Raw genomic sequence first — 19,505 nt, 5'->3', positions numbered from 1 at the left:
CAACGCAACTTAGCAAGAACGCTTCGGTGACCTCTAGGCATAATGCAGGAGACATAACTCTCAGATTTTAAATCATTCTTAAAAGTTGTATATGTCCTTAGCTTATTTCCGTTTACAATTTCTATTAGCATTTCATATTTCCGTGAATCATGTCTGTTCATCATACCTAAAACCACACTGCTTAATAGACTTGATAGCAGTACGAATAGATGTAGCAGTTTATGATATTAGTTACACTATATTTAGAAGCCAGTTTGTTCGCTGTATCTCCCATGCCTTTCAGGCCATTTACATACTTTATATAACTGTCTATCCGTTGACAATGTTTTTAGTTTACAGCGTAGACGAAACACTGTTGTGTAGATAAGCATGACACCCAACCCATGTCCCCTCTTTTTCCACAGTTAAAAGTATTCTTCGAGACTACCAGGAACTATTGATGATGCGGTGTTCAGTCTGACCCCATATCGCTGAACAATAGAATAAAAAAAACTGGTTTTACTAACAATTATAGAGCTTTGTATAAACAGAGTAACTCATTCCTCCGGCAGCTATAAACTTCGATGATAACATTCCCAAAGCTCGACAGGCCGATTTTGCAAGTTCCTTTACCGCTATTTTTAAATACAGGTATTTATAAGCATTTCACATCTCCAATTCATTAGTACCACAAGTGTACACAGACTCCGTACGTGAAATAGAGTTGGGCCAAAGTGAATAATTTTGGACTTTGTCGTATTAATTGCGATTCTCCATTTGATGTACCATTCCGACACAATATTCAAAACCTTTTGTATATCACTTCTTGTCGGCGAGATGAGCGCTATGTCGTCCGCGTAGGAAAAGCGCGTCTATGTTGACACCACATTCTGACTGATTAAATATTTCAATTAAGTCGTTTATATACAAAGAAAAGGCTGACAGTGACAACAAACATCCCTGTTTTAGGCCCCGCTGTACATTGAAGCTGTCAGTAAATGTTCCATTTATCCGTATATAACATTTTACATCTTCATATAACGAAAATATGGCCCTGTAGAGTTTTTCTTTTGTACAAGCTGATTGTCATTTAAACCACAGACAATCCTTATCTTCCGTACCGACCATACTGTACAGTAAATTTGCGTTATTGCAACACTATTAATATGAAACGATGACAACAGACCGCAAGGGTCATTGAAGGGCTATATCTCGGTACGTCAAACTATAATGTCTATGGCCAAGACATATAATGACATCCGGTAACATTACAAACTTGAAATCTCCAAACTGTGGGTGTGAATTAATCTATCTAATTCAGATATTATCAGGCTTTACTCAGAATGCATAATACATGTATTGTCATGCACTGTGCATCCGCTAAGTGGAGAAACTTGCGTCATATATAATAATGTTGTGTACACATATTACGGACATTGGCATACACAATGGCTTGGTACTATAATACCAATTTGGTCTTGTGTTTACTAGGTAAGTCCCTTGTCCTTTATAGAAATATTTGAAATAAGTACAAACATCTAAGACTACTATTGATTTATATAATTATATCTATAGTACAAATGTACAGTGTCTAAGTAAGTCATTGGCTGGATGGACATACCTTACGTTGGATGAGAATATTATGTACATAGTACATATGTACAGTGTCTAAGTAAGTCATTGGCTGGATGGACATACCTTACGTTGGATGAGAATATTATGTACATAGTACATATGTACAGTGTCTAAGTAAGTCATTGGCTGGATGGACATACCTTACGTTGGATGAGAATATTATGTATATAGTACATATGTACAGTGTCTAATTAAGTCATTGGCTGGATGGACATACCTGACGTTGGATGAGAATATTATGTACATAGTACATATGTACAGTGTCTAGGTAAGTCATTAGCTGGATGGACATACCTTACGTTGGATGAGAATATTATGTACATAGTACATATGTACAGTGTCTAAGTAAGTCATTGGCTGGATGGACATACCTTACGTTGGATGAGAATATTATGTTCATAGTACATATGTATACTGTCTAAGTAAGTCATCATTGGCTGGATGGACATACCTTAAGTTGGGTGAGAATATTATGTACATAGTACATATGTACAGTGTCTAAGTAAGTCATTGGCTGGATGGACATACCTTACGTTGGATGAGAATATTATGTACATAGTACATATGTACAGTGTCTAAGTAAGTCATCATTGGCTGGATGGACATACCTTACGTTGGATGAGAATATTATGTACATAGTACAAATGTACAGTGTCTACGTAAGTCATTGGCTCGATGGACATACCTTACGTTGGATGAGAATAATATGTACATAGTACATATGTACAGTGTCTAAGTAATTCATCATTGGCTGGATGGACATACCTTACGTTGGATGAGAATATTATGTACATAGTACATATGTACAGTGTCTAAGTAAGTCATTGGCTGGATGGACATACCTTACGTTGGATAAGAATATTATGTACATAGTACATATGTACAGTGTCTATGTCATCATTGGCTGGATGGACATACCTTACGTTGGATGAGAATATTATGTACATAGTACATATGTACAGTGTCTAAGTAATTCATCATTGGCTGGATGGACATACCTTACGTTGGATGAGAATATTATGTACATAATACATATGTACAGTGTCTAAGTAAGTCATTGGCTGGATGGACATACCTTACGTTGGATAAGAATATTATGTACATAGTACATATGTACAGTGTCTATGTCATCATTGGCTTGATGGACATACCTTACGTTGGATAAGAATATTATGTACATAGTACATATGTACAGTGTCTATGTAATCATTGGCTGGATGGACATACCTTACGTTGGATGAGAATATTATGTACATAGTACATATGTACAAGGTCTAAGTAATTCATCGTTGGCTGGATGGACATACCTTACGTTGGATGAGAATATTATGTACATAGTACATATGTACAGTGTCTAAGTAAGTCATCATTGGCTGGATGGACATACCTTACGTTGGATAAGAATATTATGTACATAGTACATATGTACAGTGTCTATGTCATCATTGGCTGGATGGACATACCTTACGTTGGATGAGAATATTATGTACATAGTACATATGTACAGTGTCTAAGTAAGTCATCGTTGGCTGGATGGACATACCTTACGTTGGATGAGAATATTATGTACATAGTACATATGTACAGTGTCTAAGTAAGTCATCGTTGGCTGGATGGACATACCTTACGTTGGATGAGAATATTATGTACATAGTACATATGTACAGTGTCTAAGTAAGTCATTGGCTGGATGGACATACCTTACGTTGGATGAGAATATTATGTACATAGTACATATGTACAGTGTCTAAGTAAGTCATTGGCTGGATGGACATACCTTACGTTGGATGAGAATATTATGTACATAGTACATATGTACAGTGTCTAAGTAAGTCATTGGCTGGATGGACATACCTTACGTTGGATGAGAATATTATTAGTACATAGTACATATGTACAGTGTCTATGTCATCATTGGCTGGATGGACATACCTTACGTTGGATGAGAATATTATGTACATAGTACATATATGTACAGTGTCTAAGTAATTCATCATTGGCTGGATGGACATACCTGACGTTGGATGAGAATATTATGTACATAGTACATATGTACAGTGTCTAAGTAAGTCATTGGCTGGATGGACAAACCTTACGTTGGATGAGAATATTATGTACATAGTACATATGTACAGTGTCTAAGTAAGTCATTGGCTGGATGGACATACCTTACGTTGGATGAGAATATTATGTACATAGTACATATGTACAGTGTCTAAGTAAGTCATTGGCTGGATGGACATACCTTACGTTGGATGAGAATATTATGTACATAGTACATATGTACAGTGTCTAAGTAAGTCATTAGCTGGATGGACATACCTTACGTTGGATGAGAATATTATGTACATAGTACATATGTACAGTGTCTAAGTAAGTCATCATTGGCTGGATGGACAAACCTTACGTTGGATGAGAATATTATGTACATAGTACATATGTACAGTGTCTAAGTAAGTCATTGGCTGGATTAGCAAACCTTACGTTGGATGAGAATATTATGTACATAGTACATATGTACAGTGTCTAAGTAAGTCATTGGCTGGATGGACAAACCTTACGTTGGATGAGAATATTATGTACATAGTACATATGTACAGTGTCTAAGTAAGTCATTGGCTGGATGGACAAACCTTACGTTGGATGAGAATATTATGTACATAGTACATATGTACAGTGTCTAAGTAAGTCATTGGCTGGATGGACAAACCTTACGTTGGATGAGAATATTATGTACATAGTACATATGTACAGTGTCTAAGTAAGTCATTGGCTGGATGGACAAACCTTACGTTGGATGAGAATATTATGTACATAGTACATATGTACAGTGTCTAAGTAAGTCATCGTTGGCTGGATGGACATACCTTACGTTGGATGAGAATATTATGTACATAGTACATATGTACAGTGTCTAAGTAAGTCATTGGCTGGATGGACATACCTTACGTTGGATGAGAATATTATGTACATAGTACATATGTACAGTGTCTAAGTAAGTCATCATTGGCTGGATGGACAAACCTTACATTGGATGAGAATATTATGTACATAGTACATATGTACAGTGTCTAAGTAAGTCATTGGCTGGATGGACAAACCTTACGTTGGATGAGAATATTATGTACATAGTACATATGTACAGTGTCTAAGTAAGTCATTGGCTGGATGGACAAACCTTACGTTGGATGAGAATATTATGTACATAGTACATATGTACAGTGTCTAAGTAAGTCATCGTTGGCTGGATGGACATACCTTACGTTGGATGAGAATATTATGTACATAGTACATATGTACAGTGTCTAAGTAAGTCATCGTTGGCTGGATGGACATACCTTACGTTGGATGAGAATATTATGTACATAGTACATATGTACAGTGTCTAAGTAAGTCATTGGCTGGATGGACATACCTTACGTTGGATGAGAATATTATGTACATAGTACATATGTACAGTGTCTAAGTAAGTCATCGTTGGCTGGATGGACATACCTTACGTTGGATGAGAATATTATGTACATAGTACATATGTACAGTGTCTAAGTAAGTCATTGGCTGGATGGACATACCTTACGTTGGATGAGAATATTATGTACATAGTACATATGTACAGTGTCTAAGTAAGTCATCATTGGCTGGATGGACAAACCTTACATTGGATGAGAATATTATGTACATAGTACATATGTACAGTGTCTAAGTAAGTCATTGGCTGGATGGACATACCTTACGTTGGATGAGAAAATTATGTACATAGTACATATGTTTAGTGTCTAAGTAATTCATCATTGGCTGGATGGACAAACCTTACGTTGGATGAGAATATTATGTACATGGTACGTATGTACAGTGTCTAAGTAAGTCATTAGCTGGATGGACATACCTTACGTTGGATGAGAATATTATGTACATAGTACATATGTACAGTGTCTAAGTAAGTCATTGGCTGGATGGACATACCTTACGTTGGATGAGAATATTATGTACATGGTACATATGTACAGTGTCTAAGTAAGTCATTAGCTGGATGGACATACCTTACGTTGGATGAGAATATTATGTACATGGTACATATGTACAGTGTCTAAGTAAGTCATTAGCTGGATGGACATACCTTACGTTGGATGAGAAAATTATGTACATAGTACATATGTATAGTGTCTAAGTAATTCATCATTGGCTGGATGGACAAACCTTACGTTGGATGAGAATATTATGTACATGGTACATATGTACAGTGTCTAAGTAAGTCATTGGCTGGATGGACATACCTTACGTTGGATGAGAATATTATGTACATAGTACATATGTACAGTGTCTAAGTAAGTCATTGGCTGGATGGACAAACCTTACGTTGGATGAGAATATTATGTACATAGTACATATGTACAGTGTCTAAGTAAGTCATTGGCTGGATGGACAAACCTTACGTTGGATGAGAATATTATGTACATAGTACATATGTACAGTGTCTAAGTAAGTCATTGGCTGGATGGACATACCTTACGTTGGATGAGAATATTATGTACATAGTACATATGTATAGTGTCTATGTAATTCATCATTGGCTGAATGGACAAACCTTACGTTGGATGAGAATATTATGTACATGGTACATATGTACAGTGTCTAAGTAAGTCATTGGCTGGATGGACATACCTTACGTTGGATGAGAATATTATGTACATAGTACATATGTATAGTGTCTATGTAAGTCATCGTTGGCTGGATGGACATACCTTACGTTGGATGAGAATATTATGTACATAGTACATATGTACAGTGTCTAAGTAAGTCATTGGCTGGATGGACAAACCTTACGTTGGATGAGAATATTATGTACATAGTACATATGTACAGTGTCTAAGTAAGTCATTAGCTGGATGGACAAACCTTACGTTGGATGAGAATATTATGTACATAGTACATATGTACAGTGTCTAAGTAAGTCATTGGCTGGATGGACAAACATTACGTTGGATGAGAATATTATGTGCGTGAGATGTTTCACACTTACATAAATTAATCGATTGGTTGGTTGGTTGATTGAGTGATTGATTGATTTATTAACCTATTTATTTATTTATTTGTTTTTTTACTTATTCATTGATTGATTTATTGTTTGATTCGAAGGTTGATTTATTGATTGATTGTGATTGATGGATCGACTTATTGATTGATGGACAAATTGATTGATTGATTGATTCAATGATTGATTGATTGATTGATTGATTGTGATTGATTGATTGATTGATCGACTTATTAATTGCTTGATTGATTGTGATTGATTGATTGATTGATCGACTTATTAAATGCTTGATTGATGGACTAATTGATTGATTGATTGATTGATTGATTGATTGATGGACTAATTGATTGATTGATTGATTGATTGATACACTGATTGATTAATTGAAAATACTTAATGTTTCCTTTTACTGCAGGGATTATCTTTGCTACAGCGGTGACAGCTACGTACGACAAGAACAGACGACCGACATGTGACGGACCACATCGCCCTGTCAACATCAGCATGGACCTGGGACTTCGGCAACTTATCGACCTGGTCAGGTTTTGTATAAAGTATACAGAAATGATAACTATGTCCTATATAAGAATTACTCGTAGATTAAAGTGTATACCGCAGCCTCCCAAAACATTCAGACATTCACACACCGCAACATTACACACCTGGGCGGCCGTCCTTAATTGTTATTGGCTGCTACTATTACGTTTAACCGAAATATACCATGGAACAAATGGAAAATCTATTCCAGTATTACAACCACACACATAGTCTACTCACTGTATGCAGTTTTATCGATTTTGAAGCATTTTTCAAAAGTCCATCAACTAGCGGATGTAAGAATGAGCTATGAACGTGAACTCTAGCGGGGGTCATTTCAAAATGACTTGCCATTACAATCAGGTTAGCAATACAGGCCATCTAGTCGTCTTGTTTTTACAAATTGATGATTGTACATATACCATAGTCTAACCACATAATATGGTCATTTAAGTATTTGTTTGCTGATACAGAATAATGTATTATGTATGGAATACTCGAGGACAGTCGGGAGTTGCAATATGATATGATAAAATTAAATTACATATACATAATACAAATCAATAACAAAAGGTTACAGTTTCTTAATTTCTTGCCTACGATTTAAGCAGAGGCCGGTCAGAAAAGTAAATAAAATATCTTTCTCACTCTTTAATTCAAATACATTTTCTGCTCCTAGTTACATTTCCTGAAAACGACAATCTAAATGAAATTCGACGTTAACTCCATATGTTCATACGGAGTTTACGGAGTAGTTAGTGAACATCGAAATTTATTTAGATAGTGAAAACGACAGAAACTTTGATGAGTCAAAGATGGAGGAACCATATCAAAATGTTGCACTCCTTTGGACTCAATGACCGACGAACCTACTGGGTCTAGACAGTGCGCATACTTGCGGTTTTGTTGATATCGTTTATAACAAGTTTTGAAGATTTTTAACATCTTAACTTTAAATACATTTCAATCTAACTGATACAATAAAATCAACTGAACGGATCACTGCCTGTCGTGTGAAACCTACAATCCATATCAATCTCTACAATTTGTGCGATTAATATCACTGTTTACATAACTAAGACTCCATTGGTGAAGAAGAAACGTGTTCTGTATACAAGTAACACCGCATGCCTCAGTGGCCACTAACATGCATGGCTGGTCATTGTTCCTTTACACTTATGTACTGGAGACCCGATAAGTAATCATAGATCTAGAGCAAGAAAGCACATGATATTAAGATTGCTCCTACAACACCACTTGAATATGACAAATCTATTCATGTGTAATTTGCAACAATCCGGTACGCGAGGTAACAAGAGTAACAAGTTAATCTGTGTACAGCAACATCTGTGTTCGACTTGTCGGTGGTAATTCATTTGATGCTATAAATGGGCTGTCAAATTTACTTCGACTTGTAGAATAATTTGACTAATGAAACCTCAACTCATTAGTAGTAAGATAACTAGTTTTTAGGTCACCTGACCATAGGTCATGGTGACCTATTGCGATAGCCTTTTGTCCGTCGTCGTGCGTCGTGCGTTAACTTTTTGTTGTGAACACGATAACTTGAGTAAATGTGAACCGAGATTGATGAGACTTTGTATGTAGCTTAATATTAACAAGATCTCGGGCGAGTTCGAGTTTCAGGGTTGCTGGGTCAAGTTCAAGGTCACTGCTACTATTTTTAGAAAATCCCTATCAGCACTCTAGCGGCTTCATTCCTTGAGTGATTTTGATCACACTTCACACATAGACAAAGGATCATAATATCTCGGACAAGTTTGAGTGTGAAGATTGCCAGACTAAGGTCAAGGTCACTGTTACTATTTTTAGATAATTTCTTTGTCAGCACTCTAGTGGCTTCATTCCTTGAGTGATTTTGATCAAACTGCACACAAATACAAAGGACTGAAAAAGTTTGAGTTTCAAGGTTGCAGGGTCAAGGTCAAGGTCACCGTTACTATTTTAAGAAAATCTTTTTCAGTGCTCTAGCGGCTTCATTCCTTGAGTGATTTTGATCAAACTTCACACAAATTTAAAGGACCATAATATTTTCGACAAGATACAGTTTCAGGATTGCCAGGTCAAGGTCAAGGTCACTGTTACTATTTTTAGGTCACCTGACCATACGTCATAGTGACCTACTGCAATAGCCTATTGTCCATCGTGCGTTAACTTTACTTTGTGAACATGATGACTTGAGTAAATGTTAACCGAGGTTGATGAAACTTTGTATGTAGCCTTATATCAACAAGATTTCGTACGAGTTCAAAAATGGGAATTATTCGACAGTAACGTACAAGTTATTGCCCATTGTTCTAATTTTATCATTGTGCTTGTGAACAAGATAACTTTGGTAAATGTGAACTGATTTTGATGAAACTCTGTATGTAGCCTTATATCAACAAGATCTAGGATGAGTTTGAAAAAAGGAATTTTTCGACGGTAACTATATTTTAAAGTTCATGTTCTTTGTAATTATGCTATTATTGGACCTTGTGTTCTAAAGATATTGTAGTGTTTTATCAGAATTGTGAATTCTATAACCCTTGGCCTCTTTGTTTGCCCCTGGGGAGGAGGCTAAGTTTGCTATAGTTTATATTGAATACTTCTTGGGTATATTTTGTTTATTTTCTACTGGAAATTGTTCAAACTTTTGATTCACATTATAACCACAAGAGGACATTTTCCTATTATGTCATTTTGACCCTGTCTCATCCCCAAAGGCTGAGGGGTGGAGCCCAGTTGGGTCCAAATGGCTTAAATTTTTAGGTCACCTGACTATAGGATGATAAAATTAGAAAGAAAAATAACAACCATATGTCAGTTATGATAAATTGTTCCAGTATGCAAATTCATCCAAGACCTCATTGCATACAGAGTTTCATCAACATCAGTTCATATTTACTTCAGCTTCTGTGTTGAATACACGAGGGAAAAAATTAACACACCATGTGTTAAAGTCCCTCATAGCTATTATGTTGGCCCTTAAATGACAAATTACTATTGGATGTCAAGTGACCGTTAAGGCCCATGGGCCTCTTGTTATACTGATAAAATAAATCCGTTTTTACTTTTGATGTTTTCATTTTAAATCATTTAATAAACGTAATCTCCTTTCAAGGAGCTTATAATTACGGCATACACGCCTAATCGAATGAGCAATACGTGCGTGTACATAGGACCAGTGATTTTAAAATATGAAATCAGTGAAAACCAATTTCATTTTGAGATGACCCCCGCTAGAGTTCACATTCATAGCTCATTCTCATATCAGCTTGGTTGATGGAAATGTCTAATAGCATGTATTAGGGCTAGAGTCAAACTATACAAGAAGACACAATACGAATATACCGCAGCCTCCCAAAACACGCACCTCGCACTCCATACACACTACACCCCGCATACATGGGTAGCCGTCCTTACATGGCCCTGGTTGTTAATAGGACGTTATACATGGAATGCCGTCCTTACATGGCCCTGGTTGTTAATAGGACGTTAATTGATAAAGCAAACCAACAAACAATCAAAAATGAAATAATGATAATTATTGCCAACACACAATTTTAATTTAAAATTTTGATGGATTTCAAAAACAGAATCAACAATAAAAGGTTGGAAAAGCAATTCCGTCGATAAACATTGCTTTCTTTTATTAATTTGCATGAGGAAATATTGTTATTTAGTGCATGAGGAAATATTGATACTTTTTTTCACTCAGAGCAGCAGAGAATCACTTAACCACCAGCTAACAGCAAATTTTCTTTTTTTTAAACTGAATTTTATTTATTCTACTTAAACACATACACCTACACAATATACAATATACACTTTTAACAAATGCATACAGTACACACTTATCAATTATACGTTTACATGCAAGCAAACATGCAAAAAACACTGTATATACATACATACATACATACATACATACATACATACATACATACATACATACATACATACATACATACATACATATACATACATACATACAATACATACATACATACATACATACATACATAACATACATACATACATACATACATACATACATACATACATACATACATACATACATACATACATACATACATACATACATACATACATACATACATACATACATACATACATACATACATACATACATACATACATACATACATACATACATACATACATACATACATACATACATACATACATACATACATACATACATACATACATACATACATACAAACAAACAAACGCATATTACAATGAAATATTGATACTAAGTAAGGTATACTTTCTTACATTTGACAAATTATTTTATTTTATTTTTTATTTGTGTTATCCAGGATGAGCCAATCCAACTGTTAAAGATAAGCCTGTGGGTTCGACTTGTAAGTGTCTAGCTATTTTGTTTCTATTTTCCTATATCTTTATGTACTTTGGCCACTACCTTTCCGAAACGACTTTTTATTTTTAAAATGGGAATGTAATGCAAGATTTATAACTTTGTAGAGTCGCAACAGTTATTAGCTTAACGTTAATACTAAACTTATCATCACCTTCAAAACAGTTTAATTCAAATGATTTAAATGTTATTTAACGTTGGTCATATATTGTTTCCCGCCGTCGTCCTAAATACAGAGCGTTAGTTGATTATCACTCCGCCAGACGGCAAAACAACTATATGAATTGCTACTGTTAAAATATATTACGCAAGGAATCTTGCATTTGTTTGGTGTTATGACCTTATCTTAGATCATCGATATGTATTTTCTAATGTTATTATTACTGTTTTTAAGAAACTTTCAATTTTTATGTCGGTAAAGTAGCGAGCCTTTAATAATTCTTTATAGTGCGTCCTGTATTTTGAATAGCGTATTTTCTCGATTAAATTGTGATGAGAAATTCCTGCAACACTAATGAGTAGAGTAAGCGGGAAGAAAGTGCTATGAAACTCACAAGAAAAATTAGTTGTCTGATTATAAGGTAGCATTTTTTATTAATTGTACTAAGGAATATACATGCATGAGCTACAAAATAATTCAATACAACGTATTCAATTATACTAATAGGGAAACAACTACATTTAAATACCCTAAAATATCTATTTCAGTTACTGTTAATGCACTAGGTATATTTTGAGGTTTTGACATCAATCCTTGCTATAATTTGGATGACTGTTAAACTGTAATTACATTTCATATCCATGCGTCGAAAGATTATTTAGCAAATACCATGTCACTGTATATTGGTATATCCTATATAAGGTATGATAATATAAGACTCTTTCATATATGGGTATGAAGGATAGGGATATGCTACCTGAGGGTCATAAAATGTTGTAAAACCTGAGGCTTGTCGAGGGTTTTACAACATTTTGTGATCCCGAGTATTTTTCTCTCATACCTCGACGTTTTATTGCAGTTTTACTACTATCATTTTCCGCTATTCTGAAATAAATTCGAAAAAAAACTTGATTGCAAGTAAATTCTCCATACATGAAAATGATGTGATATTTGCGACACAAATTCTATTGTTTGTATCTTTTAAAATAAAAAGCCTAGTTTCTGAAAGGAATAGATTAAATTGTACCTATAAAATAGTAATTTTGCTGAGGCTGTGACGTCGGTGTCACGAGGCTTTAATGCATTGGTAGCTGTGCAATACAGCCTCAGGCGACATGAGTGTATTGCCCTAGACCAGCCATACATATGGCTATATATATGGCTAGATATACATTTCAAGGCTGTTGTTGGACTTTTTGGATCAGCCTCAAAGATGTAAATAATGTCCCTATATATACATATTCAAAACTATATTATTTGTAATAGTATTTCGGCATTGAAATGCTACAGCTATTGTAAATGTTTGCCGCAGAGCTGGTATGACTGTCGCCTAGTCTGGAATGAGACTGATAAGGAAGGCAAATCAGCGATCGTGTTACCCGAGAGTTCGGTATGGACACCGGATGTTGAGGTGTATGACAGGTAAAATATAATGGACAGAACTGCCACAAGACTGATTTTAATTAAGATACTAGAAGATAATAGAAACAACTACCAATCTCTTATCCTTCTGTTTCTATATAATTACTCACTATAATGAACACCAACATCGACACATTATCATGCAGTAATCACCCGTTGCCTGATACTGAGGTGAAAATTTCCGCTGATTTAACAAAAGGTCGCATGATTTTGAAAATTTCCTCGCAGATTATTTGCTTGTGAATGTATGAACTGTGTAGCATATATAAAAGTGTGAAGATATCCATCGCAAAAATAACGCCAAATCGCAAGATTTACGCTTGCAAAAAATCGAGAAATTAAGCACTCTCGAAAATTTCCACTTTTACAGTAAACGACACCACAAGGCCACAACAAATAATACTTTATAAAGTTTAAGCATTTTCATATTAATTGTTTATGCTACCTAATTTTGTTCTTTTTCATGAATCCCTAACACGAAGAAATAGCCTTTTAGATTCAAATTATTATAGATATTTTTTTCTCTTTCTTGACAATTTTTGATATCAATGTAGACTATCATTCTTAATGAGAGAAAACGTTTGATGTTAACAGCGTTTCAGATGACATCCGTCGTGAAAGAGACTTCCGTGTGTACATCACATCCACCGGGAGGGTCACATTTAACTTCCAGGCTGTGATCATCAGTCGTTGCAATGTAGATGTGACGTCATTTCCGTTTGACGTGCAGACTTGCCCTTTGGCCTTTGGTTCTTGGGTTTACACCGGATCGGAAATGGACATCCATCCGAAGAGATCCACTGGAGATTTATCCACTCTGGTTCCAAATGTGGAATGGGATATTGAAAATTTTAGTGTGATTCGACAGGAGAGACGGTTTGAGTGTTGCACCGATGCCTTCCCATTTTTAAACTACAGCATTCGAATGAAAAGAAAGCCAAACTTTTACATTATAAACCTAATCCTGCCGTCCATGTTTGTAATGGCCCTGACGATTTGTGTATTCATTGTTCCCGTCGAGTCAGGAGAAAAGCTGTCTTTTGCTGTGAGCCTGATGTTAGCGCTGGCTGTATTTCAACTCATGTTAGCCAACGCGTTGCCGCCTTCAGCCGAAACTGTCCCACTCATTGGTAAGACAAATATTTAGACATCTTAATGGATAACACAGTTGTTTGTTTGTTTGTTTGTTTGTTTGTTTGTTTGTTTGTTTGTTTGTTTGTTTGAGTCATGTATGGATGGCCACCCATCTGTGCGGTGTGTAGTGTATATGAGTTACATGGTGTGTTTTGGAGACTAAGGTATTTTGGTGTTGTGTCTTCTTATATTATGAACCTTTTGGCCCTTTGTATATTGCTATATCACTGAAGCCTGCCGCCGAAGACAACAAGCACCACATCACACCCGGTCACATTATACCAACCAGTCGTCCTACTCCCTGTACTCTCAGTATGCTGAACACTAACACAACTGATCTTAGAATTGATTTGATTAGGTTTATTGGGCTTAACGCTCTATTAACAGCTAAGGTCATATTTTGGGAAGCTGTGGTATTCCGGTATATACTTATTTTATTTCTTTGTCATATAGTTACCCTTGCTTTCTTATTACGAAGTTTAATAGTTCGGATGACATAATTGTCAAATCTGTTTCAAATTCTAAACCGTCAAAGCTTTTAAAACCTTATTTGTTTAACCTTACTAGCACACTCAATAAAACTAAAATTAGAATTTTAACCCCGCTCCACTACGATACTTTTATACAAGGTCGAACAACTTTCCGTTAATGATCACCTCGGGATAACCCCATCGCCTAGAATAGAAACATCTCGGGACATACTAGTAGCAGTTTATACTTCCGAGAGATTCAATCACACCGAAGACTTCATAGGCGACCCACTTATTGACTCAGCGTAGGGTCATTCTGAAGTGACCTCGAACGGGATGTTATTAGATCTTGTTTTGTAGCGTATCGTAGAGTATCGTAGGAGAAGCCAGAATTATAAGTCCTATATTAATTAGACTGTAGCTCACTAGCTATTTATTTTAAATTGTTATTGGCTTTTTTCAACAGCGGAGTACTTCGCTATCTCGGAAGGCCTGGTAGCGTTTGTCTGTGTTACGTCTATCGTGGTACTCAACGTCCACTATCAGGGAGATAAGGAATTACCCACATGGGTCCGAGTACTTTTTCTGGAAAGTCTCGCGAGATTTGTATTAGTGACATGGAAACGAAACAAGAAGGTATGTCACACTTTCTACCAACCTCGGTATGCCAGGGGTAACTATCACCGTCGTATCCACCCTGGACTATCTCATAGTAAAACTGAAGGCTGTTCAGGAGAAAAAATGATAACAAACCTACAACATCTTCCTTTGAAGGCCATCTAGAGAGCGACGCCCAAATGCAAAGCCATAAAGCCAAGAACAGTTTACATTTATTTGATTCTTTTGACAAAATATATGTCTCATCTTTTGTTGCGCATATGGCAATCAATTTTGCTAAAGGCCAGTCCATCGCGTAATATGACAATACGTGAAGAGGTGGCGGACGCAAAATAATCAATTCAACACATTGACCTATATCTAATTTTCATAAAAAAACATAACGATTAAGACATTTTTCTTTTCGAGTGGTCATTATTATTTTGTTAGACTGCATATCACTTGAAAAGAAAGATAATAACTTTTTGTCAAAAAATGCAAAAAATCAATCCACATCAAATCACATCTTTTGTGACAGCAGTGCTCGAGCTAATATAGACATTTCTGAACTATTTTGATTTAATTTAGTTGCTTGTTCATTTCAGAAAAAGACCAGCATTACAATCGACACTACCAATTCAAGCGACAGTGGAAACGGTGACGATCCCGATACCGACCACAATGCAAATAACAATGACGTAATCACACGTCACTTCCAGGAAAAGTCCCAGGGAGAAAACAATACAACGCTAACGTTAACAGAGGAATGGAAGATCGTTGCAATAGTGATAGAGAGAATTACGTCCATTTTGTTTGTCACTGCTCTCGTCGTCATATCATTATACGTTTTCATCAGTCTTGCTTACGAATCCATGTAATGGGTTCTGGACGGAACGTTCATTTTAACTGCATGTATGGAAGTTTGAACGCAGCTGGCTGAAAATATTCTAGTGAACAAGCAACTAAATGAAGAAAGACCTTCGAAATGGCCCCTGTGTATACAAGATTGAGCCCAGAATAAAAGTTTGACACGGCCAGTGATTGACACGTTAATTATGAAATTCATATGTAAAAAATGTTGTTTGGCAGATAATTATTCCTAGATAACCATGATATAAATTTGGAGATTTAGATTGGAAATTAAGTTAAAAATATCAATATAGATAATGAATAAGTAGGTAAAAACATTAGAATGTCTTGATTTTTCAGTGCTGAATGCACCTATTTCAAAATGGCTACCGTGATGAGAGTTTGAGCTAAAGCCCCCCTCCCCCCATTTTTTCTATTTATTGTTACATGAGAAAGTATACTTTAAGTATACAACATGGTGGCTCATCAGAAGTTAGTAGTGTTACAAGTAGATGCCAAAACGTTAAAACTGTGGTCTATGGAAAAGCATTAAGTTGGTTTATCTCTCTATGGAGAGTGTTAACGAAGTCAAATCCTTACATTTACAATCCTGTTTTGGTTTTAGTCAGAATGAAGCTGGTAACTATGGTAACCATGGTTGCTAGGGTAATAGACTACGTATAAACTAATATATACGCAATATCAGACTTTACAAAACCGAATAATAGAAAGATGTAAATATATAAGCTACATCATTCTAGTTAAGTGGGGTTTATTATCAAATCTGGCTGAAGATTAATGATATGTGAATATGAATACTACTATTTGCATTTTAATGTCTTCTGGTGACTGAAACCAATTAGGCATTCAAAATATACTACATGCTATAAGTGATAAAGTGAGAGTGAAAGATGTTTCTTTTGTATGTCTTTGTATACTGTGAAAAAACTAATAAAATGTGTTTTAAGTGAACAAAATACTGCCTGGAAGATGAGATTGTACGAATTCCAAAACTGAGTCATAATCGAGAGAAATCATGAGTAAAGGCCAACTACCTTTCCGGAGGAAAATTTAAAAGGTTTTTTTTTTAAACATTAATAACAAAAAGAAATACATATTGAAGGCCTAGGATGAGGTAACAACACCAAAAATATTCATGATTTCTGCCTAATGTACGATAATAGTGGAGAGTCATTTCGCTGTTTTGCCGTCTGACGCAATAATACTCAACAACCGCGTGGTATTTAGGACGGCGGCGGGAGACATAAGACGACCCGCGTTATGAAAATTAACATCTGACTTTATTCATGTTTAAAACACTACGAAGACTACGATTAGTATAGTATTAAAGGGAAATTAATAACTTTTGCGACTCTACAAAATTATCGATCTCGCTTTTTTCCCATTTAAAAAATAAAAAGCCGTTTCGGAAAGGTAGTGGGCCTTTACCTTTTTTAATCATTTGAAGACTAAATGACTATATACTGGCCCAGGGATCATAATACAGACAGAAACCTAATTTCATTTTGACTTGGCCAAGGACAAAACATCATATTTAAGATATCTGGTTTATACTCCTGAAATCAGGTGTCATAATATCACACTGTCTACTAGGGCTGTGCATTCATCAAATTACTTATCCGCCATTTCAAAATAATATCTTTTGTGTGAACGACGATGAGTTGGACGTTGGAAATTCACACACATTTAATGTTATTTCATGAAGTAACACAGTGTATTTAATGTTGTTCCCTTTCAATATTTACAGTATGTATGTTCTTGCGTATTTTTATCATTTGTTTTTGGGAAGGTAACCAGCTTTACCGTATATACAACAATAAAACAATCATGTACAAGGATGATTTATTTTCCATGCTTTGATGAATCCCTTTCCCTTCTACAAGGTGAATTATATACATGTAAAGGTTGATTGTCACGAATGAGTGCGTCTCCATAATTATTTAGATTTAAGATTTTTCTGGATGTCGCTTGTTGTTAGTAAAAGGTACGCCATGTGATCACCGATCAAAACTCTATCGACAAATTGTTCCGAAAAATAGTTTTTAGAAAAATGTATCTTATCTTCCGTGGCTATTTTACAATACGCTGTTATATGTTACTGAGACGCTTTATGATCCTGGCGCTTTGAAACAAACGTTCTGATGATCCGGGATTGTATCAGTTGGCGGTTTCGTGGACATGGATCTATACACAAATTGGTGGTGATTTCATATTTTGCTTTTCAATTTAGCATATAAAACATTTATCAGCTTCATATTATCATCATGATGCAGAATTAACAGTGTGATGCCTTTTGATATTCAAACTCATTTAAAGATTTTAAAACAAAAATCAAAACAAAAATCAGACTAGTTATATCGACCAAAGAAAAACCCTGGTCAATATGTTTTCTAAGGTCTATGTAACCATTATCGACCTCGTCAAAATGCTATATTTGTATAATATCAAAATCACTACAGTAAGATAATATATTTCTTCCTGCCTACTTAACAAAAATTCTACAAATTTTGATATTATATTCGGGACAGTATTTTATTTTTATTCATTTATATTTAATATTTATAGGATAGTTTTTTATTTGTTTATTTGTGTGTGAGGGTGTGTGTGTGTGTTTATTTATCCAGATAACTTCCTAGAAGTGAGTCTACGTTACATATCAACTACAAATAGATTGTATACAAAAATTTACTAACATTTTACATGTGACAATCTATATTTAAAATCAATAAGCTATCTAGTTGATATTCCATATATCTTTATATCTTTTTCGTATTTGCATACTGTTAGAAATGCGATTTTTTTTAATCGGTCTTTGCTTTAAACGTCCATTATTTTTGTCTCAATACAAGTCAATAATTGATTACGCCGAGGGATACTTTAACGAAGCAGAGACGCGTGAATGATTAATTATCAACAGTGACTTTTAAATAAAAAAAATTATCGATAAGAAAATTGAAATCTTAATTAAGTTGATATTGAAACTAAACTTGACAGTGACCTGAATTAATTGATAATATATATACAATCCAATATGTCTACAATGCTCTTCATCTAAAAACACAGTCCTTATACCAAAGTAGTTTTTCTAGACATGCCAAAAAGTATTGAATACTTACGAGCCAGTATCCCTGCTTCTCAACTTAATGAATAATCCATTATGGGATTAACGCAAATATAAAGTGCGTATTTTGGGACCAAAAGAAAGTCTTATATAACAAGCTGTCTTTTTACTATGTTATTGTTTATACGAATGAATATCTC

At 35.1% G+C, this 19,505-nt stretch overlaps 1 protein-coding gene across 1 annotated transcript; it reads left to right on the top strand.

Annotated features, from left to right (window-relative positions):
* The first annotated feature begins 1,318 nt into the window (after nucleotides 1-1,318).
* LOC138310277 (neuronal acetylcholine receptor subunit alpha-9-II-like) lies at nucleotides 1,319-17,200 on the top strand. Its single transcript, XM_069251410.1, has 7 exons — nucleotides 1,319-1,470; nucleotides 7,062-7,183; nucleotides 11,533-11,577; nucleotides 13,064-13,173; nucleotides 13,768-14,303; nucleotides 15,244-15,413; nucleotides 15,980-17,200. The coding sequence occupies exons 1-7, from the start codon at nucleotides 1,428-1,430 to the stop codon at nucleotides 16,250-16,252; spliced, it is 1,299 nt and encodes a 432-aa protein (XP_069107511.1). The 5' UTR covers nucleotides 1,319-1,427; the 3' UTR covers nucleotides 16,253-17,200.
* Nucleotides 17,201-19,505: the final 2,305 nt, after the last annotated feature.

This window comes from Argopecten irradians, chromosome 16 (genome assembly GCF_041381155.1).
Source record: "Argopecten irradians isolate NY chromosome 16, Ai_NY, whole genome shotgun sequence".
Taxonomy (NCBI): Eukaryota; Metazoa; Mollusca; class Bivalvia; order Pectinida; family Pectinidae; genus Argopecten; species Argopecten irradians.
The sequence above is the reverse complement of the archived record's forward strand: the minus strand, read 5'-3'. Positions and strand labels throughout refer to the sequence as shown.